General features: G+C 41.4%; 1 protein-coding gene across 1 annotated transcript in view; it reads left to right on the top strand.

Moving 5' to 3' along the window:
• Window positions 1–26992, top strand: part of crtc3 (CREB regulated transcription coactivator 3) — a 260948-nt gene that overhangs the window by 125465 nt on the left and 108491 nt on the right. The window contains exons 6-7 of the mRNA XM_051920224.1: window positions 1099–1205; window positions 11408–11446. Coding sequence (XP_051776184.1) covers window positions 1099–1205; window positions 11408–11446 — 146 coding nt within the window. The remainder of the gene's footprint in view (window positions 1–1098; window positions 1206–11407; window positions 11447–26992) is intronic.

Genomic DNA, 26992 nt, shown 5'->3' with positions numbered 1-26992 from the left:
TGATGTACTTGACCTCCTACTGATTTAATACTGGCTGTTAAAAGAGAGTGTTGCTTGTAGTTCCAGTTCATAATACCTCAAATTGAGTTTGATTATTTATTCTCATGAATTGCTTTACTTATCTGTATAATAAGTGTGTAAAAAAAAAAAAAAAAAAGTGTATGTTTGTCTTAACCTTTCACTTTTAGCAAAAGCATAGCAGCAGACTTGCATTATAGAAGTTTCAAAAAGAATCAAAACTTTCAGCAGTGTAAAACAAAGTTTATATACTGTAGACAGAATTAAAACCCTACAAAGTACAATTCGTAAAGAATTTATATTGATAAGTACAATAAAATTCCACAGGTAAATTGAAATCAGCTAGTGAGAAAATACTCTTAAGAATTTGATCAAAGATGATCTTGTTAGGTCACATGTTTTGGAACTTTCAAGCTAAAAGTATCACTTTTGTATTTGTAATGATACTTAATCCTCTAACAGCACCTTTCAGAGTTATACACAGTATAATTTTACTGCTTAATGAATCATTTTTTGTGGTAACTTATTTTGTGTTGCTGGCATGTCTCCTTATTTTGAGCATCTAGAATGGTCCATTTAAATCCAGAAGAATAGGTGTCTATTTTACTTAAAATTAAATCTAATTCACTTTAAAAAGAATTGATGTAAACTCCTTTAGAATATGGAACCTGTTTATTAGTGTTCTTATTTAAGTAAGTATTCTGTTTGTTCCTCTGCTAACACTGGATGACTTAATATCTAGGAGTGAATTTTTCACATTGAATCCTCTGTATTTTTTTCTCTCATGATGAATAGGGAGCCAAAGTTAGATGCAAGTTGAATGGTTTGTAGTCATTCATAGAAATGCAATATATAAAACCAATGAATAAAAATAATACAATGCAATTCTACTACTACTTACTCATTTCTGAGATCTTTTAATATATTGTGAGGTTTACCATTGTGCATTGCTATAAGGCCATTGCAAGCTGCTAGATCTACATTTTTTAAAAACACTAATTTTAATGAAGATTTGTGTAAGATCAAACTGTTACACATTCTGCACACTAAGGGTTGTTTTTCTCTCATTTGTATTGCCAGGACAAATTCAGACTCTGCTTTGCATACGACTGCCTTGAATCCAAACCCACAGGATCCCCTCTGTGAAACGACACCTCAGATGGGACTAGTGTTTCCACAGCGTAATGGTGAGTGGGTTACACATTTTCTTCAGTAAATGGGAGTGGTTTGCAGATTATAAAAGGATGTGGGTTATCTAAATATTTGTAAACAAAATCCTCATTCTCTCTGCAATGAATGATTACCAGATGATTTATTCAAGACTCAATTTTATGCTCTATAGGCCCACAATCTGTTAACAACTCTGAATTAAAAAAAAATTTTCCCCCTTTTTTTTTTGTGGGCTTCATACTGATGCCTTTACATGTATTGACAATCAGGAATGCTTCCAGTGATCTATTTTTGTTGTCAGTTTTCAATACAAAAAGACAGGCTGAGACCTACTGTAACCTGTTTAGTGTCTTACAATATTCTTCTTCTCCTTTCGGTTGCTCCTGTTAGGGGGTTGCCACAGAAGATCATCTTCTTTCATATCGTCCCGTCTTCTGCATCTTGCTCTATTACACCCACCACCTGCATGTTCTCTCTCACCACATCCATAAACCTTCTCTTAGATCTTTCTCTTGCCTGGCAGCTCTATCCTTAACATCCTTCTCCTAACATACTCAGCATCTCTGCTCTGCACATGTCGAAACCAACGCAATCTCACCTCTGACTTTGTCTCCCAACCGTCCAACTTGAGCTGACTCTCTAATGTACTAATTTCTAATCCTATCCATACTCGTCACACCCAGTGCAAATCTTCGCATCTTTAACTCTGCCACCTCCAGCTCTGTCTCCTGCTTTCTGGTCATAGCTGGCCTCACAACTGTCCTGTAGACCTTCCCTTTCACTCTTACTGATACCCGTCTGTCACAAATCACTCCTGACACACTTCTCCACTCTTTCCCCCTGCCTGCACTCTTTTTCACCTCTCTTCCACAATCCCTCTTACTCTGAATTGTTGATCCCAAGTATTTAAACTCAACCACCTTCACCAACTCTACTCCCTGCATCCTCACCATTCCTCTGACCTCCCTCACATTCAAACACTTGTATTCAGTCTTGTTCTTAGTGACCTTCATTCCTCTCCTCTCTAGGGCAAACATCCAACTGTCCAGGGTCTCCTCGACCTGCTCCCTACTCTTGCTACAGATCACAATGTCATCAGCAAACATCATAGTCCAAGGGGACTCCTGTCTAATCAACCTGTCCATCACTATTGCAAATAAGAAAGGGCTAAGAGCCAATCCCTGATGTAATCCCACCTACACGTTTAATGCATCCGTCACTCCTACTGCAGTTTTCACCACTGTCACACTTCCCTCATACATATCCTGTACAGCTCTTACATACTTCTCTGCCATTCCCGACTTCCTCATACAATACCACAACTCCTCTCAAGGCACCCAGTCATATGCTTTCTCCAGGTCCACAAAGAAGAAATGCAACTCCTTCTGGGCTTCTCTATACTTCACCATCAACACCCTCAGAGAAAACATTGTATGCTCTTTCCTGCCATGAAACCATACTGTTGCTCACTAATCGTCACCTTCTTTCTTAACCTAGCTTACACTACTCTTTCCCATAACTTCCTGCTGTGGCTCATCAATTTTATCCTAATGTAGTTACTACAGCTCTGCACATCCACCTTATTCTTAAAAATTGGTACCAGTACACTTCATCTCCACTCCTCAGGCATCCTCTCACTTTCCAAGATTCCATTAAACAATCTGGTTAAAACGTCCACTGCCATCTCTCCTAAACACCTCCATGCTTCCACAGGTATATCATGTAGACCAACGGCTTTTCCATTCTTCATCCTTTTCATAGCTGGCCTTACTTCTTCCTTGCTACACCACTACATTTCCTGATTTACTATCTCCACATCATCCAACCTTCTCTCTCTCTCTCTCTCCATTCATCAGCCTTTCAAAGTACTCTTTCCATCTGCTCAACACACCCTCCTCACTTGTGAGTATGTTTCCATCTTTATCCTTCATCATCCTAACCTGCTGTACATCTTTCCCAGCTCGGTCCCTCTGTCTAGCCAATCGGCACAGGTCCTTTTCTCCCTCCTTAGTGTCCAACTCCTCATAAAACTCATCATACACCTTTTCTTTACCCTTTGCCGCCTCTCTCCTTCACCTTGCGCCTTATCTCCTTGTACTCTTGTCTACTTTCTGCATCTCTCTGACTATCCCACTTCTTTTTCGCCATCCTCTTCCTCTGTATACTCTCCTGTACTTCCCCATTCCACCACCAGGTTTCCTTTTCCTCCTTCCTCTGTCCAGATGTCACACCAAGCACCCTTCTTGCTGTCACTCTTACTACTTCTGCTGCAGTTCCCCAGCTATCTGGTAACTCTTCACTGCCACCCAGTGCCTGTCTTACCTCCTCCCTAAACTCAACCTTGCATTCTTCCTTTTACAACTTCCACCATTTGATCCTTTGCTCTGCCCTCCCTCTCCTCCTTTTCTTTTTGATCTCCAATGTCATCCTATAGACCACCATCCTATGCTACACTTTCCCCTGCCACCACTTTGCAGTCTTTAATCTCCTTCAGATTGACTCTTCTGCATAGGATATAATTTACCTGTGTGGATCTTCCTCCACTTTTATACGTCACCCTATGTTCCTGTCTCTTCTTAAAATACGTATTCACCACAGTCATGCCCATCCTTTTTGCAAAATCCACTATCCACACCCAACTTGCGGTGCATATGCTCTGACATTTATCATCACACCTTCAGTTTCCAGCTTCATAATTATTACTGTTTGACACTCTTTTCACCTCCAAAACACTCTCTTGACATACTGCTCCTTTAGAATAATCCCTACCCCATTTCTCCTCCCATCCACACCATGATAGAACAATTTGAATCCATCTCCGATCCACCTGGCCTTACTCCCCATTCATTTAGTCTCTTGCACGCACAATATATCAACCTTCTTGCCAACATTCAAAGTTCCTACCCTCCGTTCCACTCTCTTTACCTTCCTCCTGTCCTCCTGCCTCTGGACATGTCTCCTCCCCAGCTCCTTCTTCTCCTTCTTCAGCCAACAGTAGCCCAATTTCCACCAGCATCCTATTGACTAACAATACTGGTGACGGCCGTTGTTAACCCGGGCCTTGACCAATCCGGTATGGAAATTTGTATCATTGTGTGCATATTGATCTGGCAAAATTTTACACTGGATGCCCTTCCTGATGTAACCCTCCCCATTTATCCGGGCTTAGGACCAGCATGAAGAAACACACTGATTTGTGCATCCCCTGTGGCTGGGTTGTTTAGTGTCTTACAATACGCTTGTAAATTAGAATCAATATCACAATACTGGTAAATCTGAAAAATCTTGTAATTGACAGAAAATTAAACACTTTGTTGAATACAATAGAAAAGTCATCAAAATGTTCATTTGAATATTTTCTTCTGTCAGTTTGTGATGATTCCCAAAAAAACATGAAAATGAAAAAGTATGTTTAAAGATATCAGTGACTTTTTTTTTTTCTTCCAAGACTGCATCCAGATTAGATTAGATAAACTTTATTAAGCTCATGAGGAAATTCAAATTCATAAAGCAACAGAAGCGTAAAAAGCAAGAATACAGGCTCACAGGACAGATAATTCAGCCAGTCAATCAATAAAAAAATATAAGCCTAACGAGAACATTGGGTGGAAGCATAGAATTGCCTGATACCAGTGGGTGGGGGGGGTGGTTTGGGAGGGGGGGTTGGGTAGAGACCACCGGAGGAGGTACTTCTGGGCCTGTGGCTAAAAGTGCTCCAAGAGAGTGCCTCCTGGAGGGAATTATTCAAAGAGCAACATTCGACTTTACAGCACCAATAGGCATACATTTATTTATTTATTTATTTATTTAAGTCCCAACAAATGCAGATTTTCTGCCTTGCAGCTAAATATGTTATAAATATTCCAAGATATGTATGTTATATACCGCTTTGACGACTTTGCGCATAACAGTATCCAAAGTGATCTTAAACTTGCAGCTTACAGGTGCATGTAATAATACTGCAGCACTCAAAGGTAGAAGAGGTACCTGGGAGATTTGTGTTGTAGGAGCTGTGTTTCAGGATGCAAGTTAGGTGCCATTTCAGTATGTGGAGAAGGTGGCTAGTTAGTAATGTGAATTTTGGTCTTTTGTCACAGAACAAAGTCTGTCAACAGTGACAAAATATCAGTTAGATTGAAAATATATTTTATTACACTGTTTGAATGAGGCAACACTATTGTTCAGTAAAAATAACTTTCACAGTGAACAACGCAACAGCTACATGTGGTGCAATACTACACATTGTCAGTCACGTTTTGTTCAGGTGTTCTAGTTATTTGTATTCTTTTTTTATGCAAAGCAAAACATGTGGCTAATACAGGTTTTTTTTTTTTTATAAATTATCTGAAAGACAAAACGTGCAGGTGATACAAGGGTGTTGCTTTTTCACTGAGAGACAAAATGTGCAGGTTGCATGGAGGCACACGGTATATTCAGGGGAAAAATACAGTGGTCAGTCATATGTAATATTTTTCATTTTAATAGAATTGAGTTTCAAGAATGTAATAATCTATTAATGTTTGAGTTTAAATCCTTGAAATGAATATCTTAAAAGTGTATTTCATAAATATAACATGTGCCTGCTGACACCCTGAGCCTACACATACAGTGGTACTTCTGGTCACGACCGTAATTCATTCCAAAACTCTGGACGTGACCCAATTTGGTTGTGACCCGAACGTAATTGCCCCATAAGATTGTATATAAATACAATTAATCTGTTCCAGACTGTACGAACTGTATGTAAATACATACATTTTTTTAAGCACAAAAATAGTTACTTATACCATAGAATGCACAGTGTAATAGTAAACTAAATGTCAAAACATTGAATAACACTGAGAAAACCTTGAACAACAGAGAAAACTAACATTGTAAGAGTTCGTGCTAGACCCTTATGAACCGCTCGCTGTAAACTTCTTTTTTTTTTTTATGAATTTTAAGCACAGGGGAAAAAAATTAAATGCCACTTCTCTTGCGAAACTTTTCAAACCATCCTCTACTGGCTTTAAATTCCTCACCTTCGCCACTCGAAGAAGGATTTTTTTTTGCAAATCGCCATGAATCTTCCTGGCTTTCGCGCATATGATCGGTTTGCATACGCTATCCCCTGCAAGTTGCTTTTCGTTCAACCACACTAGCAACAGTTTTTCCACCTCTTCCAGCGCTTGAGGCCTCTGCTTGGTTAACATTATAACTCCTTTTGCAACATCGGCTGCTTTGTTAGGCCCTGTATACGCAAACAAAAGAAAATGGGAAATGGAGAATGGGAAATCATTGGCGCATACGAACACACGTAGGGAAACTGTCTGCCAGTGTTTTTGTTCGCCACCATAGCGTGTGGTTATGAACAGATGCAAAATTTTGGTAAACTTTTTGATCATAACCCGATTTGTACGTGTTCGGAAATGTTCGTGACCAGAGGTTCTACTGTAGCTAGATAGATACTTTATTAATCCCAAGGGGAAATTCACATACTCCAGCAGTACCTTACTGATACAAAAAACAATATTAAATTAAAGATTGATATTAATGCAGGTATAAACAGACAATAACTTTGTATAATGTTAATGTTTACCCCCTCGGGTGGAATTGAAGAGTCGCATAGTTTGGGGGAGGAACGATCTTCTCAGTCTGTCAGCGGAGCAGGACAGTGACAGCAGTCTGTCGCTGAAGCTGCTCTTCTGTCTGGAGATGACACTGTTTAGTGGATGCAGTGGATTTTCCATAATTGATAGGAGCCTGCTGAGCGCCCGTCGCTCTGCCACAGATGTCAAACTGTCCAGCTCCATGCCAACAATAGAGCCTGCCTTCCTCACCAGTTTGTCCAGGCGTGAGGCGTCTTTCTTCTTAATGCTGCCTCCACAGCACACCACCGCGTAGAAGAGGGCGCTCGCCACAACCATCTGATAGAACATCTGCAGCATCTTATTGCAGATGTTGAAGGACGCCAGCCTTCTAAGGAAGTATAACCGGCTCTGTCCTTTCTTACACAGAGCATCAGTATTGGCAGTCCAGTCTAATTTATCATCCAGCTGCACTCCCAGGTATTTATAGGTCTGCACTATCTGTACACAGTCACCTCTGATGATCATGGGGTCCATGATTGGTCTGGGCCTCCTAAAATCCACCACCATCTGCTTGGTTTTGCTGGTGTTCAGGTGTAGGTGGTTTGAGTCGCACCATTTAACAAAGTCATTGATTAGGTCCCTATACTCCTCCTCCTGCCCACTCCTGATGCAGCCCACGATAGCAGTGTCGTCAGCAAAATTTTGCACGTGGCAGGACTCCGAGTTGTATTGGAAGTCCGATGTATATAGGCTGAACAGGACCGGAGAAAGTACAGTCCCTTGTGGCGCTCCTGTGTTGCGGACCACAATGTCAGACGTGCAGTTCCCAAGATGCACATACTGAGGTCTGTCTTTAAGATAGTCCACGATCCATGCCACCAGGTATGAATCTACTCCCATCTCTGTCAGCTTGTCCCTAAGGAGCAGAGGTTGGATTGAAGGCGCTAGAGAAGTCTAGAAACATAATTCTTACAGCACCACTGCCTCTGTCCAAGTGGGAGAAGGATCGATGTAGCATATAGATGATGGCATCCTCCATCTATAAGTCTTTCTGCCTGACTTGTTGGCTCCCATTCCTTCACTACCTGTCTTTCTCTTTTCCTGCTGTCTTGCATCTCTACCTCCTGCTAGTCAAGTGTTTGTTCTCTCAACATCTTACTGTTCTCTCAATAAGCGTCTAACCATGTGGCGGTTTTAATGGAAATTCCAGTGTCACTTCCATCTAAGACCAAAAATCACTCATGATTACAGCACCAGCCTTACATTTGTATGTGAAGATATATGACCCAAAAAATGTTTGTAAAATGTAGTGGTGTATTTCAATTTTAGCTTAATCATTAGTGAATTTATGATTGATTACAAAATGTAAATGATCTTTTTTGATTGCTACAGTATGTTCATTTTTGGTAATGCATTGAGTAGCAAGATGGAAGAGACACCAAGAGATGTGTGTATTGATTGTGTTACACAATAAACACTGCAGGGAGCTGGCTTCAGCTGATCAATAAGTGATCTTGTTGGCAGACTGCTACGATAGCAATAATTTTACTGTTTACTGTTTTCAATTATTTCAGTGATTAAGTCCCTTTTATTTTTAACTAAGATTTTTTTTTAATTAAGTATTTTTTATAAACTAAAGACCTTAATGTTATGGTTCATATGTTTAAAATGCCACAGTGCTAATGTAAATCATGTAGTTTACTTATTTAATTCTGAATTCACATTCAGTGTTATTGATTATCTCCTCCTTAAAAAATACTGAAAGGACATTTTAGTGTCATGCTTGTACTTTCTATATTTTATGGGTTTAGAGAGTAACATAAAAGTAAATTAATTACTAATGTAATTAGGTGTTCCAGGAAATAAAATCCCATTTGATTCGAGAAAAGAAATTTATAATAGATTACGTTTTGTGAACAACTACCCTAACTCTGGAAATACTTTATTCACAAATGGATTTATTACGCTGCATTAGATTTAATGAGATGTTATTAGCTATTGCCTTTTTTTCCTAGGTTATACAAAAAGGTGTAAATGTCTGTGCACTCCAAAAGTTTACACTATGGTTGATGTAAAAAGTAGTTTTCCTAATTGATCAATGCTGGCTTTCTGCTCTTTTTAAAGCATATATAAACAGTATGGTTAAGGATATATATATAACAAGTTTAAGTTTAGAGATTTGTCAGAAATGTACTTTGACATCTCATTGTAAGCCCCAAACATTTTTAGGTGTGTTCACATACAGTATAATGCGCAAAGCACCTATGGTGAAATCCCACTTCCGTCTAACTGTCTGTCTTCTTATTTATATAATTTTAAGGAATTATTGTGTTTTAACTAATATTAATAGGAAGATGGAGAACTTATTTCAGTTCCTTTTCTCCTTTCATTGGATAATATTGATACTGATATTATGCTAGTATTGGTTATTTTCTATTAATTTTTCTATTGCTAATTACTATTGCTAAGTACAACTCTTGGTTTTAAAAAAAAAAAAAAAAAAATGAACAATTAGTCACAGACCCTCCACCACTAACACACATCGATCAATGCCATTTTCACATCACTTAAGTTGCAGTAAGCTGTATATGAAAGCTATTGAGCAACCACAAGCCTGTTCGAGCTCGGTTTTTAACTCTGTTGCAATGTGCTGTTAAAAGGCACATATTTAATGTAGTTATTATCACTAACTTTTGAATATAACTCATTGTTACAAAACTATTTTAATTAATAATAATGTAGTAATTGTCTCTTGAATGAAGGAAATAAAAAAAAATACATGAAATGCTCCTACATTAAAATCAGTTAACTTAGTCTCAGAACGCACCTGAATATTACACCATGCAAACTTTGTCTAACTTGTTGTACTCCCTAAGGTAAATGTTAAGTCTTTGGAGATGATATACAGTGGTGTGAAAAACTATTTGCCCCCTTCCTGATTTCTTATTCTTTTGCATGTTTGTCACACAAAATGTTTCTGATCATCAAACACATTTAACCATTAGTCAAATATAACACAAGTAAACACAAAATGCAGTTTTTAAATGATGGTTTTTATTATTTAGGGAGAAAAAAAATCCAAACCTACATGGCCCTGTGTGAAAAAGTAATTGCCCCCCTGTTAAAAAATAACCTAACTGTGGTGTATCACACCTGAGTTCAATTTCCGTAGCCACCCCCAGGCCTGATTACTGCCACACCTGTTTCAATCAAGAAATCACTTAAATAGGAGCTGCCTGACACAGAGAAGTAGACCAAAAGCACCTCAAAAGCTAGACATCATGCCAAGATCCAAAGAAATTCAGGAACAAATGAGAACAGAAGTAATTGAGATCTATCAGTCTGGTAAAGGTTATCAAGCCATTTCTAAAGCTTTGGGACTCCAGCGAACCACAGTGAGAGCCATTATCCACAAATGGCAAAAACATGGAACAGTGGTGAACCTTCCCAGGAGTGGCCGGCCGACCAAAATTACCCCAAGAGCGCAGAGATGACTCATCCGAGAGGTCACAAAAGACCCCAGGACAACGTCTAAAGAACTGCAGGCCTCACTTGCCTCAATTAAGGTCAGTGTTCACAACTCCACCATAAGAAAGAGACTGGGCAAAAACGGCCTGCATGGCAGATTTCCAAGACGCAAACCACTGTTAAGCAAAAAGAACATTAGGGCTCGTCTCAATTTTGCTAAGAAACATCTCAATGATTGCCAAGACTTTTGGGAAAATACCTTGTGGACTGATGAGACAAAAGTTGAACTTTTTGGAAGGCAAATGTCCCGTTACATCTGGCGTAAAAGGAACACAGCATTTCAGAAAAAGAACATCATACCAACAGTAAAATATGGTGGTGGTAGTGTGATGGTCTGGGGTTGTTTTGCTGCTTCAGGACCTGGAAGGCTTGCTGTGATAGATGGAACCATGAATTCTACTGTCTACCAAAAAATCCTGAAGGAGAATATCCGGCCATCTGTTCGTCAACTCAAGCTGAAGCGATCTTGAGTGCTGCAACAGGACAATGACCCAAAACACACCAGCAAATCCACCTCTGAATGGCTGAAGAAAAACAAAATGAAGACTTTGGAGTGGCCTAGTCAAAGTCCTGACCTGAATCCAATTGAGATGCTATGGCATGACCTTAAAAAGGCGGTTCATGCCAGAAAACCCTCAAATAAAGCTGAATTACAACAATTTTGCAAAGATGAGTGGGCCGAAATTCCTCCAGAGCGCTGTAAAAGACTCATTGCAAGTTATCGCAAATGCTTGATTGCAGTTATTGCTGCTAAGGGTGGCCCAACCAGTTATTAGGTTCAGGGGGCAATTACTTTTTCACACAGGGCCATGTAGGTTTGGATTTTTTTTTCTCCCTAAATAATAAAAACCACCATTTACAAACTGCATTTTGTGTTTACTTGTGTTATATTTGACTAATGGTTAAATGTGTTTGATGATCAGAAACATTTTGTGTGACAAACATGCAAAAGAATAAGAAATCAGGAAGGGGGCAAATAGTTTTTCACACCACTGTAGCTCAGTTTATAGTGTAAATGCAGTTGCATTGAGTCTGATCATTATCCAACTTAGTGTTTTGTGTAAATATGATTACTGAGATCATATAAAGTCAATTTTTAAATAATTCTCATTTTTCAACAGCAAGCGTTAGTGAGGCTGAGGCAAATGAAGTAGGAGATGGTAAGTGAAAATGCACAAATTTTATTGGCACATAGTGTGGTGGTGTGCTTTAAGTGGTTATGTTTACAACAATATTCTGCTTAACTAAATAAATATTCCTTTTCACAATGATTGTATACATTACATGTAAGATGTTTATGAAAGTTGTTTGTGAGGAAATGTAAGTAAAAATCTTTATTTTAATTGCAAGGATTTATTTGTCATCTTGTTTTCATTATTTACATACTTCCAAAGAGTCATGTGACAGATGTGCTTCAGTGTCTCATGAGAAGTGACTTTTTAATAACAGTTGCATTTTCTTCACTTGCCATCCCTCAGTGAATACACGTAACAGTATCTCTGAAGAAGTTAGTTTTGTTTCAAATTAGGCCTCAACTTTTTTCATCATATATTGATTTTCGCTTTTCCCTTTGGTATTGGCTACCTGCTTTTTTTTTGTCTCTGCACTTATGACTTCTGCATGCCTTTTTGACCATGATTCTGGGTGTATGTTGCTCTCGTGATTTATGTTAATGCCTCATGACAATACTGACTCTGCATATTGTACATACTGGAATTGATTTGATAAATAAGAACTAAACCAGGCAAGAGAAGTGCATGTAAACTCAATGGCATTTTCCATCCTCTGTTTTAAAATATAATGGTCAATAGAATCAAACACTGCGCTTAACTCTAACAGCATAATTACAGTGGAATTTCCTTCATCAGAAGATATCAGAATGTTGTTTATAACATGTGTTGGTGCCTTTTCTGTACTATGACTGGTGTGGAAACAAGACTGGAATTTCTGAAATTGTTATGTAAGGTGAGACTGATGCTGATTGGCGACTACTTTTTGAAATATTTTAGATAGAAAGGGTATATTTGAAATGGGCCTATAATTAAGTGTATGTGGGCTTAGCTCTGACTTTTTAAGTAATGGTTTGATAACAGACACTTTTAGTGCATCAGGAACTGCACCATTCAATAATGAGCTATTGATAATGCTAAGAATGAGTGGTGCTGCCAGACCATCCATTGAGCTTTTTACTAGTTTTGTTGGCACTGGATCTAAGGAACAAATAGTAGGTTTCTTTTTAGAAATTAAAGTAGTAGGGTGTTGCACCATGTTAGCCATTATCGATGCAATGAAAAGTCAAGCAAAATGAAACCTTTTATTGGCAAGCTTTTATTGCAAGCTTTCAAGGCAGCTCGGGTACCTTCTTTAAGCAAGATGTAATGGAAACTTAAATTAAGTTAAAACTTCCTGTTCTGTTACAAGATTAAAATTTGTAAAATGATGTATAGAAGACGAGGCAGGGTTTGCCAAGCCAGCATTAGGTTAACAATGTGATGCTGAGGTCTGGGATCTTATATTTTAGATTTTCTCATTAAATAAAGTCATAAAAGTCTGTAGTGTTAATGTATGTACAGTAGGTATTTTGTATTGTAATTAAGAATGCCCTTTTGTTAGATTAGCTGCTGTTCTAAACAGTACATGAGGATTATTATTATCTATTATTTAAAAATAGTACTCCGAGGTGTATGTATGTACTTTAAAGTATGTACTTTTATTACATTTTTTTAAACACTCTTTCCATGCAATTTGAAATACCTGCAGCTTTGTTGCTCTCCAACTGTGCTCCAATTTTCGACACTATTTTAAGAGCTCTAGTGCTCTAATTAAACAAGGGTGAGTTTCTACTTGCTTTGATCACTTTTGTTTTAAGGGGAGCCGCTGTATCCAAAGTAGTGCTTCTAAATTTTTAGAAATGATTTGTATTTTGTTACAATAAATTATTCCAAGGCCATCTCCTCAACCAGTATCTCTAGATATATGAAGGAATGAGTATCCAATTGGTGATCCCTCAGCTAAGGTAATAGTGTCAGATTTACTAAGCCAGGTTTCCGTGAGAAAACACAAATGTAATTTACTAAAGCATCTTTGTTTCTAAGAGACAATGTTTAATAAGCAGCATTTAAAACTGCAAAGATTTTTCTGAACTGGTGTTATATATTTTTTTTTTTTTATTTATTTATTGTTTGAGAGGAATATAGCAGATAATGTGAAAGATGATTCAAAGTGATTCAATATTTTAGTAGTAAAAGAACAGTCAAGGAGGAGGTGAAGTGTATCAGGAATATTAAAGACGGTTGCAGATGCTCTTCACATGTGAGGAAGTGGATAATCTCCCAACAGTAACAGGGACTACTGATGGGGGTACTGAGTGATTTGGAAATAGAGGGAGAGGTACTGTTTAGATTAAGTAGGCTGAAATTAAAAAAAAAACAAATTGCCAGGACTGGATAATGTTTATCCTCGTGTTCTATAGCAGGGGTAGGCAACGTCGGTCCTGGAGTGCCACAGTATGTGCAGGTTTTTGTTCCAACCCAGTTCCTTAACGAGAACTCAATTATTGCTGATGAAGCACATATTGCTTAAGTGACATTTTAATGCTTCATTTTAGTGGTCTCGCTTGTTAAGGTTCTCCAACCTTAATTGCTTATTTCAATCTTAAACTGCTGTATTCAGTGTTTTAATTGCTCCTTATTAGCAATAAGATGTAAAACAGGGGTAGGCAATGTCGGTCCTGGTGAGCCGCAGTGGCTACAGGTTTTCATTCCAACCCAATTGCTTAATTAGAAACCAATCATTGCCAATCTCAGACCTTATTTAATTTTATGGCTTGTTAGTCTGTGCAATGTAAGGCTTTTATATCGTAGATTTTTTTCCTTTCCAAGGATATCATCCAAATGATTTGAAGCCTAAAACAGATCATTTTCAGTCTGTCACATTTTTCTATTAAGTGTTTTATTAAATCAAACCGTGCATGATGAACACACACAGATGTAATTGGAAAAAAGCTAGCTGGAGAACTGCTGGCTGCTTTGTCTTTTACATCTTATTGCTAATAAGGAGCAATTAAAACACTGAATGCAGCAGTTTAAGATTGAAATAAGCAATTAAGGTTGGAGAACCTTAACAAGCGAGACCACTAAAATGAAGCATTAAAATGTCACTTAAGCAATATGTGCTTCATCAGCAATAATTGAGTTCTCGTTAAGGAACTGGGTTCGAACAAAAACCTGCACATACTGTGGCACTCCAGGACCGACGTTGCCTACCCCTGTTCTATAGGATGTTACTGAGTACATGTATAAACCCTTGACACATTTTTAGTAAGTTATTGTGCACTGGGGAAATTCTGAAGGACTGGAAAATGTCATATATTATCCATCCATCCATCCATCCATCCATCCTCTTCCGCTTATCCGAGATCGGGTCGCGGGGACAGCAGCTTGAGCAGAGATGCCCAGACTTCCCTCTCCCCGGCCACTTCTTCTAGCTCTTCAAGGGAATCCCGAGGCATTCCCAGGCCAGCTGGGAGACATAGTCTCTCCAGCATGTCCTGGGTCTTCCCCGGAGCCTCATCCCGGTTAGACGTGCCTGGAACACCTCACCAGGGAGAGGCGTCCAGCAGGCATCCTGATCAGATGCCCGAGCCACCTCATCTAACTCCTCTTGATGCGGAGGAGCAGCAGCTCTACTTTGAGCCCCTCCCGGATGACTGAGCTCCTCACCCTATCTTTAAGGGAAAGCCCAGACACCCTGTGGAGGAAACTCATTTCAGCCGCTTGTATTCGCAATCTCGTTCTTTCGGTCACTACCCATAGCTCATGACCATAGGCAAGGGTAGGAACATAGATGGACTAGGAAATTGAGAGCTTTGCCTTACGGCTCAGCTCCTTTTTCACCATGACAGACCGATGCAGAGCTCGCATCACTGTGGATGCTGCACCGATCTGCCTGTCGATCTCGTGCTCCATTCTTCCCTCACTCGTGAACAAGAGCCCGAGATTCTTGAACTCTTCCACTTGGGGCAGGATCTCGCTCACAACCCTGAGAGGGCATTCCACCCTTTTTCGGCTGAGGACCATGGCCTTGGATTTGGAGGTGCTGATTCCCATCCCAGCTACTTCACACTCAGCTGCGAACCGATCCAGAGAGAGCTGAAGATCACGGCCTGATGAAGCAAACAGGACAACATCATCTGCAAAAAGCAGTGACCCAATCCTGAGTCCACCAAACCAGACCCCCTCAACGCCCTGGCTGCGCCTAGAAATTCTGTCCAGAAAAGTTAACAGAATCTGTGACAAAGGGCAGCCCTGGCGGAGTCCAACTCTCACTGGAAATGGGTTCGACTTACTGGCCGCAATGCGGACCAAGCTCTGACACCGGTTGTACAGGGACCGAACAGCCCCTCTCAGGGGCTCCGTTACCCCATACTCCCGGAGCACTCCCCACAGGATTCCCCGAGGGACACGGTCGAACTCCTTTTCCAAGTCAACAAAACACATGTAGACTGGTTGGGCAAACTTCCATGCACCCTCCGGAACCCTGCTAAGGGTGTAGAGCTGGTCCACTGTTCCACGACCAGGACGAAAACCACACTGTTCCTCCTGAATCCGAGGTTCGACTATCTGACAGACCCTCCTCTCCAGGACCCCCGAGTAGACTTTTCCAGGGAGGCTGAGGAGTGTGATCCCTCTGTAGTTGGAACACACCCTCTGATCCCCCTTCTTAAAGAGGGGGACCACCACCCCAGTCTGCCAATCCAGAGGCACTGTCCCCAATGTCCATGCGATGTTACAGAGGTGTGTCAACTAAGACAGTCCTACAACATCCATAACCTTGAGGAACTCTGAGCGTATCTCATCCACCCCCGGGGCCCTGCCACCAAGGAGTTTTTTGACCACCTCGGTGACCTCAGTCCCAGAGATGGGGGAAGCCCACTTCCGAGTCCCCATGCTCTGCGACCTCATTGGAAGGCATGTTAGTGGGATTGAGGAGGTCTTCGAAGTACTCCTCACGCCGACCCACAACGTCCCGAGTTGAGGTTAGCAGCACACCATCCCCACCATATACAGTGTTGACACTGCACTGCTTCCCCCTCCTGAGACGCCGGATGCTGGACCAGAATCTCCTGGAAGCCATCTGAAAGTCGGTCTCCATGGCCTCCCCAAACTCCTCCCACACCCGAGTTTTTGCCTCCGCAACCACCGAAGCCGTATTCCGCTTGGCCTGCCGGTACCTATTAGCTGCTTCCAGAATCCCACAGGACAAAAAGGTCCTGTAGAACTCCTTCTTCAGCTTGACCGCATCCCTCACCGCCAATGTCCACCAACGGGTTTGGGGATTGCTGCCACGACAGGCACCGACCACCTTACGGCCACAGCTCTGGTCAGCCATCTCAACAATAGAGGCACGGAACATGGCCCATTCGGACTCAATGTCCCCCACCTCCCTCAGTATGTGGTTGAAGTTCTGCCAGTTTTAAATCAAAAGGTGGGAGTTGAAGCTACATCTGACAGGGGACTCAGCCAGACGTTCCCAGCAGACCCTCACAGCACGTTTGGGCCTACCAGGCCTTGCCGGCATCCTCCCCAACCATCGAAGCCAACTCACCACCAGGTGGTGATCAGTTGACAGCTCCGCCCCTCTTTTCACCCGAGTGTCCAAGACATGTGGCCGCAAGTCCGACGACATGACCACAAAGTCGATCATCGAACTGAGGCCTAGGGTGTCCTGGTGCCAAGTGCACATATGAACACCCTTATGCTTGAACATGGTGTTCGTTATGGACAATCCGTGATGAGCACAGAAGTCCAATAACAAAACACCGCTCGGGTTCAGATCGGGAAGGGCCATTCCTCCCAATCACGCCCTTCCAGGTCTCACTGTCATTGCCATGTGAGCATTGAAGTCTCCCAGTAGTACGTGGAAGTCCCCGGAAGGTATGCCCTCTAGCACCTCTTCCAGGGACTCCAAAAAAGGTGGGTATTCCAAACTGCTGTTCGGCGCATACGCACAAACAACAGTTAGGACCCGTGCCTGACCCGAAGGCGGAGGGAGGCTACCCTCTCGTCCACTGGGGTAAGCCCCAATGAACAAGCTCCAAGTCGGGGGGCAATAAGTATGCCCACACCCGCTCGGCGCCTCTCACTGGGGGCAACTCCAGAGTGGTAGAGAGTCCAGCCCCTCTCAAGGAGATTGGTTCCTGAATCCAAGCTGTGCGTCGAGGTGAGCCCGACTATATCTAGCCAGAACCTCTTGCCCTTGCGCACTAGCTCAGGCTTCTTCCCCTACAGAGAGGTAACATTCCACGTCCCAAGAGCCAGCTTCTGTAGCCGAGGATCGGACCACCAAGGTCCCCAATCTTCGGCCACCACCCAACTCACACTGCACCCGACCTCCATGGCCCCTCCCATAGGTGGTGAGTCCATGGGAAGATATATTATCCTGTTATATAAAAAGCATGGTCAGGCTGATCCAAGTTGGAAACTTGTCAAAAGTACATTCATGCATAAACATTAGGAAGTTTTTTTTCACCCAGAGATCCATAGACACGTGAAATAAGTAACCAAGTAGTGTGTTAGATAGTAGAATTTTAGGGACCTTCCAAACTAAACTTTTTTTTTTGTTATGGGATAATTAAATGGCTAGGACTGGGCTGAATGGCCTGCTCTCATCTATATTGTTCTAATGTTCTGTACTTTTTGGGATTTAGAAAGTACATCAAATTAAAAAAAATCTATTGCAGAATTCTTAGTTCTAATAGTTTTTATGATTTCAATTTTGTGTAGAGGGTCGTTGTCATGCTGCAGAATGAAGTTGAGCCAGGTATTGCTGTATTATAGATAAGAGTCTACCATTACTTCTCAACAGTGAATGGTCATCAATTTTGATTTAAATCACTAACTGTTCATGGAATTGCAGCCCCAAACCTGCAGGGAACCTCTACTGTGCTTTAGTGTTGCCTGCAGAAATTCATCCATGTACCAATTTCAAAAACCTAAGCAGACAGACTGCCTTGCTTTGGAGTCAAAAATTTTTAATTTTGACTTCAGTCCAGAGCATCTGTTGCCATTTTTCTGCACACCAGACCTTGAGTTTCCCTGCATATGTGAGTCATTTGGCTTTATTTCCACTTCAGTGAATTAGCTTTTTGGTTACACTTCTTCCATGAAAACCATTTCACTAGACTCTAGTTAAATGTACCAAGGCCACAGTGGTTTCTGCCAGTTTTGCATTGATAGCAGTGCTGGACGTTTATTTTAAAATGTAGTAAGCTTGATCACAGTTCTTAATTGGTGTACTCATTTTCCTTAGCCAGCCACTTCTTTTGTGGATCTTAGACTTGCCCATTTGCTTGTGCTTCAGTAGAAGAGCATGGAGAGCACATCTGTAAATTTTTGTTTGCTTGGAGAAACCTTGATGAAGCAGGATGACCACCTTGTGTCTTGTCACTGTTTATATTTGCCATGTTGGTTGATTAGCAGGCTAAATCACCAAATCTACCACATCTTCACCTTTTTATTATGGTTGTCCCTTTCCCGGTTATACTCCCTGTACACATTTCTTTTAGTTCATCACTTTTGTTCAGCTTATGCATCATGTCATTGATCATCAGCACCTGTTTTTTGTATATTTGTAGTCTCCTTAGTGTTAGACCTGAGTGTTACTCAGTCTGTGAAAACTGTGCTAAAAGCATTAGTCCCGAGTGTCACTTCTGCAAATGTACTCAAGCGTCTTGTGTAAGCATTAGAACCGAGAATCACTCAGGCTGTAAAAGTGCTGTCACCGTAAGTTCCGAGCATCACATGGGCAATGTTATCGGTGTGTCTTCTCCTCTCACCTGTAAGTGTGATCAGTAACTCACTCCGTAATAATGTCTGGTAAGAAATGTTTTTCAGCAGCCCAGGTGTTGCAAGCTCCTGCTAGTGATACAAGCAGTGATGCTGAGGAGCTTCTTATCAGCAGTGATGAGGAAGTGAATCTGTCCTCAGGTGGTGGAAATGAAATTGACAGTGACCTCAAAAGTGATTCTGATGAATCCAAAAGTGACCCTCGCATCTGGCTGTCTGTTGGCCCTGCTTCAAATACACCAGTGACACCTTGTTTTGATTTTGTGGGACAACCAGGGATGAAAGTGGACTTTGACAGCCAAGATCCCCTCACTTACCTGAAGTTATTCCTGGATGATGACGTGATCAACAGAATTGTTGTTGAGATGAATCATTACGCAAAACAGTGTCGGGCAAATAACTATACACCTAAGCAGTTTTCCCATTCAAAAAGATGTGAACCAGTAACTACTGATATCTGGGCCTTTTTAGGCTTATTGATATTGCAAGAACTTGTAATAAAACCTGAGCAGTGATGGTACTGGTCCAAGAACAAAATTTTGGCAACACCGTTCTTTGGAGAAATGTTCTGAAAGTAGATTTTCACTAATTATGAAATATCTGCGCTTTACCAACAATGAAAACAGATGAGGTATTTCACTGCCACATGCCAGACCTGGCTATGTCATCATCTTTGTTGCCCAGAAGGTAGTGCAGGATCTGAGATCAGTTATTCTGTGCTGGACTCCACTAACTACCTCTCAACTATATAAGAACATTGCAATGCTGTCAGAAGGAAGGGCCCACGGTCTCTGTTATATACAACAACAACATTTATTTATATAGCACATTTTCATACAGATAATGTAGCTGAAAGTGCTTTACATGATGAAGAAAGAGGAAAAAAAAAAAGACAAAATAAGAATTAAAATAAGGGAACACTAATTAACATAGAATAAAAGTAAGGTCCGATGGCCAGGGAGGACAGAAAAAAACTCCAGACAGCTGGAGAAAAAATAAAATCTGCCACCACAGAAATCCGGAAAAAGAACAGAAGAGAGAGTAGGGGTTAGTACGGATTTTGGAGCCACCATGAATAATAGTGATAATTAATTGAATATACAGAGCATCAGGAATTAACTAAGATGAAGCTATGAGAAAGCCACGTTAAAGTAATGTGTTTTCAGCAGTGTTTTAAAGTGTTCCACTGTATTAGTCTGGCGAATTCCTATTGGCAAGCTATCCCAGATTTTGGGTCAAGGCAAATACAAAAGTGCCAGAGAGATGACGGAATCGTGGCTATCAAATGAAAACGCCATTAACACTAGAATCCCTGAAGCCTAAGAAACAACTCATAATCCCGACCCACCTTAAATCCCTTCGCACCTCTCCATCAGGGTCTTTTGATTTGTAAATGCGTCGATCAGCACAACCAGCAAGCAGCCTGCTGTCCCATCCCCCGCCTTGACGAAGGTCAAGGGAAAAAAGTTCTCCCAGCTCATGCCAAGTCCTCTTATTTGTGTGTGAGGTTCCTGGAGTTGTATAGGGTGAATAATACAGTATATCGTTATTTGGAATACATGCATTTCATGTGTGTTCCATATCTACAAAGATCAGGGTAAGTGTAGCTGCAAAAATATAAGGTGTCATCAGGCACGGGTAAGACGCGTGTCAAAAGAATTCACAGAGTCCAAGAGTTCGTTTTAAAGGTTTTTAGTGAAAGTTAAAAGCGAATAATCCAAAGAAGAATAAAAGAAAAAATAGTTACACACGTAGAATAAAAGGCAAAAAAAAAAGGGAAAAATGAATCTTCTATAAACTTAGCTTTTCTTGAAAGACTTTAGTATTTTTATACTTAAAGGTTCTTAATTTCTTCTTTCCTATTTAAAGGTTCTTAATTTGTTCTTTTCTACTTAAAGGCTCGTAAGCCGGTTGGCACATAGGCAAGTGCCCAGGCACGATAACGTGCGGTCACGGTTAAAAACCGTATGCCTCTACACCTTATACAAGGCAAGGCTGACACTAACTGAAGAATAATGTTTACTCCAAGCTATTAGAAATGGCAAGAACATACCAAAATGATTCTATTCACGGGGATTATAGGAACCTTCCATAGTTTATGCATTGTCATCTAATAAACATTCATGAATCTTATAGAACAAGGAAAATGGCTCTTACACATCCGGCCCCTAATTGTTTATGCTAGGGCAGAAATCAATTACTTTAACGTTACTTACTAAGAGCCTTCACTACTTTACTAAACTTAATCCTTACTTAAAACTTAAGAAACTTAGATTCTACTATAAAAACATAAAGCTTAAGAAATTTATAATTAAACATGCAAAAAGAAAAATTAATCATTTCAACCATTTGCTGTTTCCCGGAGCAGGCGCAGTTTGTTCACAGGTATGTCCAGTGTGCTAGTCTAGGTCTGCACACAAATTCTTCTGACTGCCCCCTTTGCATCTGGTATTGTCTTTACCCAGGAGTTTCAGGGTGTAGCATCTTGTAATTACGCCCACAATGTCTAATTTCTTTATGAACTTGTTGCATAATGACAGTAGCAATATGTGAATTCTTCTGAATGTTTGCAGGGTGTTTTGCCTCTTCTGGCATAACTGATTTGCTGAGTCTTTTGGAGCAGATGTTTCTACACATTTTTCACTCGTTTCAGACTTAACTTCAACTGGAGTCACAGTTAAGACACACTCTTTACCGGCCCCGGTATCAGTACAAGTCTCTTGCGGTTCAACAGAAATATGGGCAGAAGAAACATTCTTCTCTTCTGACTTAGCGTTCTCCTCTTTAGGAGGTCCGGCTTTATCGTCGGTGCCTTTTTCCTTATTCATATGCAGAATTACTAGATGTAAATGAGAGCATATTTGACATTTAATCGTTTCTTCACATTTTTTACTAAAATGTCCTTGTTTAAGGCACTTAAAGCATAAGCCTTTAGATTTCAAAAAGTCAATTCTACTTTCATAAGTTAATTTCTGAATTGCACTGCATTCATTAAGATCGTGATTTTCATTTCAAAAATGACAGTGCTTACCACTTGTTCGTCCAGCCGTCTCCGCCGTTTCGACTGAGGTGTCTGTATCCCTTTTTTCGTTTGCAGCAGAAATGTTTGTAGCAAAACTGCTTTCTCTTAGGACGCCTTTCAAAGGACATTTCTCTTGATCAGCTTTGTCCTTTTCCTGCTCGAAGGTATGGCTTTGTAGAGCTGAGCTGCACACGGGGTTCAAAGCTGATGTTGTCTGTTTGTCCAGAACGTTTGTAGGATCGGCGAGAGGGGTTCGCCTGCTCTCCATACTTTCAATACTCTGAACTTTGCATTGCCGCGGTGCTTGTAGGTCTTGAGGAAGTTTACAGACTTTAATACGAATGTTATTGTTACTTTCAAATTGTTGTCCACTTTGTAAGTCAGGCATAATGTTTGTATATTCGCCAGAAGAGATCGCATAATCGCAAAGCAGTTTTCAAATCACAGAAGGACCGTTCACAATCATCCGACCAGATAACAGGGCAATTCTTCCTGCCCCTCACAAGATCGGAAAGTGGAGCAGCCCTATTCGCAAAATCAGGGATGAACCTCCTATAATAAGTCAAGCCCCAGAAATGCTCAAACCTGTTTCTGCATCTCCAGACGTGGGTAAGCAAGCACCTCATCTGTCTTTTTTAGTTGAGGTCAAACCAATCCCCTGGCCATATAATAACCCAGGTAATAAGATTCAGACATACCCAACCTACATTTCGTAGGGTTAGATATCAAACCAGCCTGCCTCAAGCTGTCAAGAACAGCCTGAAGCCGTTCCAAATGCGTATGCCATTACTGAAAATCATGACATCATCGAGGTACACCCCAGAATATTCAGAATGAGGACGTAAGATCTGATCCATCATACACTGTAAAGTTAGAGGCATGCCATGGAAACCAAATGGGAGTCTAGTAAATTTGTAAAGACTGTCAGGTGTGGCAAAATTGTCTCGTAACTGATAGCTTCAAGAGGCACCTGCCAGTAACCCTTCGTGAGATCCAATGTGGAGTCACTAGCAGAGTAAGCCTGCTGGAATGTGCATACTTTAGTGAGCTATCGGCACGCGGCAAGCATGCAAAAATCGGTTTGCTCCCGGTGGCCAGTGCAGCGTCTGCCTCTGAAGTGTTACAGGGTCCAGCTAGCTGCTCGAGGAAATCCAAGGAGTCCCTCCCGGCCTCACTGGAGAGATCGGGTTCAATTTACAAGCCGGTCTCAAGGCCTCCTCTGACAGCCAACGGCTCCTCCTCCACATTCACGGTGACAGGGGCCCCAGGGCCAGCGCGCCGAATTCCTAGGGAAGAGGGCGTTCTTCCTCCCGAGCAGCAAGGGCCAAAGGCAGGAATCCAAAATGGCAGTCCAGACTTTAAGGTTATGACCCTTATACTTCAAAAGAAGCAACACTGTCTCAATAGTCCTTAATATCCTTATGTACACAGTGCCAGATGGGGAAGTACCCCCAAGCCAGTCACATCTGACAACACAGAGGTCACTACCTGAGTCCAATAAGGCAGGGATATCCTGGCCTGCTAATGTGTCAGAGATCCTGAAACCACTCTTTTTCAGTGATATAGATGGTACCTGGGAACAACAGACCTTGACCATGCCAACCTCCATGGACTGAGCAGGGGAGAGGCGACATTCCCTGGCGAGGTGGCCGGTCTGATCACATTGGAAGCACCTGCGCTCGGCACCATTGCCGGAATACCCATGGCGGTGTCTTCTACCAGGAGCCTCTCTAGGATGGGTCACAACAGCAACAACGGATCCCTGGCTGGCTATACTGAGGAAACATGATTTGCAGGGGCCTGGGCCCGCGGCTGAGGCAACAATGGATGACAACGCCTGAGCAATTAAAGCCCGGATAAGTGGGAAGGGTTATGTCAGGAAGGGCATCTGATGTAAAATTTTGCCAGATCAATTTTCAGGCAATCAGTACAGATTTCCATATTGGGCCGATTGAGGACCAGGTTAACAATGGCTGCCAACAGGGTGCTGGGTGAAATTGGGGTATTGTTGGCTGAAGGAGTAGAAGAAGAGGGGAAAGACGTGTCTGGAGGAACGGTAGGAGAGTGGAAGTGAGGATAGGAACTTTAAATGTTGGCAGTATGACTGGTAAAGGAAGAGAGCTAATAAGATGGAGAGAAGGATGGGTGATCTATTGTATATGCGAGAGACTAGATGGAAGGGGAGTAAGGCCAAGTGTATTGGAGGCAGGTTCAAATTATTCTACCCTAGTGTGGATGGGAGGAGAAGTGGAATTTTGGCAGTATGACTGGTAAAGGAAGAGAGCTGATAAGATGGAGAGAAGGATGGGTGATATATTGTGTATGCAGGAGACTAGATGGAAGGGGAGTAAGGCCAAGTGTATTGGAGGTGGGTTCAAATTATTCTACCCTAGTGTGGATGGGAGGAGAAGTGGGGTAGGAGTTATCCTGAAGGAAGTGTGTCAGGAGTGTTTTGGGGTAAAAAAGAGTGTCTGTCAGATTGCTCATTATGAAGCTGGATATTGAAAGTGTGATGATGAAAGTTGGTAGTGCATACGACCCACAAATTGGGTGTGCAGTGGATGAGAAAGATTTCTGTAGTGAGTTGGGTGAAGAGGTGGAGAGTGTACCAAAGGGAGAGAGAGTGGTGATTGGAGTGGATTTCAGTGGACATATTGGTGAAGTGAACAGAGAGGAGGTGAGGGGGTTATGGTGTCCAGTAGAGAAATGCAGGTGGTCAGATTATAGTGGATTTTGCAAAAAGAGTGGACATGGCTGTGGTAAATATGTATTTTAAGAAGAGGGAGGAACACAGGATGATGTACAAGAGTAGAGGAAGATGCACACAAGTTGTTTTTATTCAAAGCAGGAGACTCCATATGAAGGATATTGGGGCCTGTAAAGTGGTGGGAGGGGAAAATGTAGTTAGGTAGCATAGGATGGTGGTCTGTAGGATGACTTTCGATATCAAAAAGAGGAAGAAAGTGAGGACAGACCCATCAATAAAATGGTAGAAGTTGAAAAAGGAAGACTGTAAAGTGGAGTTCAGGGAGCAGGTAAGATAGGCAGTGGGTGGCAGTGAAGTGTTACCAGATAGCTGGTCTGCTACAGCAGAAGTGGTAAGGGAGATGGCTAGAAGGGTCCTTGGAGGAATGAGGATAAGGAAACCTGGTGGTGGAATGGGAAAGTACAGGAGAGTATACAGAGGAAGAGGTTGGCGAAGAAGAAATAGGATAATCCAAGAGATGCAGAAAGTAGACCGGAGTACAAGGAGATATGGCATAAGGTGAAGAGTGAGGTGGTGAAGGCTAAAGATACGCATGCCTTGTACAGTACATGTGCGTTGATCGCTGGCAAGTCAAGCTTGTTATAGTACAATCAACCGGCCACCTGCGTGCTCCTTCTTGCACTGAATAAGCTCACACCTTCTGGTGCACAATGTCAACGCAGCACCGAGCAAAAAAGAAAGAGACAAATATATGTGACATTTTGAAGAAATCATTTTATGACTTCAAATAATATTGCATTAGTGCAATGATGACTTCTGATTGCTGCTATTCAGGTCATAAAATGATTTCTTCGAAGTATTGTCTTTCTTTCAGGTGTGTAATAGAAACCACAGCACAGAGAGAAGTGTGTTCATTGCAACAGGTACACATGTCGTAAATGTAGAAAGGACGGTCTGTGCGTGTGTGTGAACTGTTAACATTTGAATTTGATAATTGCATATAGCACTGAACTGATCTTTCTGTACTATTCTTTCCTCTTCATGTCCTGGAGTACAAAAGAAACACCACCATACAGCAATATGTGAGGACTGCCAAGATTGGGGGGGGGGGGGGGGTGTTTACGTGGTCACTGATTAGAACCGCAAGATGTTAAGCGAATGAATATGAATAATATGAATAATGTTGCATTAGTGCCACAATGTTTTCCGAAATGTACTATTCAGGTCATAAAATGAATAATTCCAAATATCATATATACCTATGTCTCTGTGGTTTTTATTTTTGTCAGTGCAGCTTTGACATCTTGGACCATAAGGTGCATACTAATTCTGCGTGAGCAGGAACACTCAATAAAACTGAATAAAAAAAATTCAAGTGACAGTGAGATACGAAGAAGGCAGATTCATCAGCGTTTGTGTGTCAGCTTTTAACCCTCCAGATCAGAGAATGTCCAGTTCCATTGTCTCAAAACACCACTCATATTTACAGTTATTCCCGGTTTCAAATAAAAACTAATAGCGTCAGATCCCCCGGGGGGGGGGGGGGGGGGGTTGGCGGAAGGCGGTATGTATCATGATCGTAACTGAGGGAATAAAAGTGGGGGGAAAAAAAAACGTTAAAGTACTGTATATGTACACAGGCTGTTACAGATGCAAACCAAATGTATGCGTTTACTGTATAATAAGTGCAGCTCACTACTGAAAATGGAAAATACAGGAGACAGTCAGGATCAAACCGGGGGACTCTTGATTATAAGTCAGCAATTCTTACCGCTATCCCACGGAAGCTGTTGTATCATTCTTGAAACTTTTGTGAAAGTGTTTATTTGATCTTTGGACTTCAGGCTTCACACATTATATAGTTTGTGCCTACATTTTGTCATTTATTACTAATATTTGAAAAATGTTTGTTTTAACAATGTATTTACACAGATTATTGTAGAAACTGAACACACATGAAATGCATGTGTTCCAAATAATGATCTATTATTTCCACTGTAAAACTCCAGCACTTTACTCCCAGATAATCAAGGCTTTGACTGGAGAACTTTGTGCATGTTCTGCGGCGGTGGGGGGGATGGAATAATAGGCTGCTTGCTGCTTGTCTTGATCGGCACATTTACAGGACAAA

This window comes from Erpetoichthys calabaricus, chromosome 17, assembly GCF_900747795.2.
Source record: "Erpetoichthys calabaricus chromosome 17, fErpCal1.3, whole genome shotgun sequence".
Taxonomy (NCBI): Eukaryota; Metazoa; Chordata; class Cladistia; order Polypteriformes; family Polypteridae; genus Erpetoichthys; species Erpetoichthys calabaricus.
Note: the sequence above shows the minus strand (reverse complement) of the source record. Positions and strands in the feature narration are given on the sequence as shown.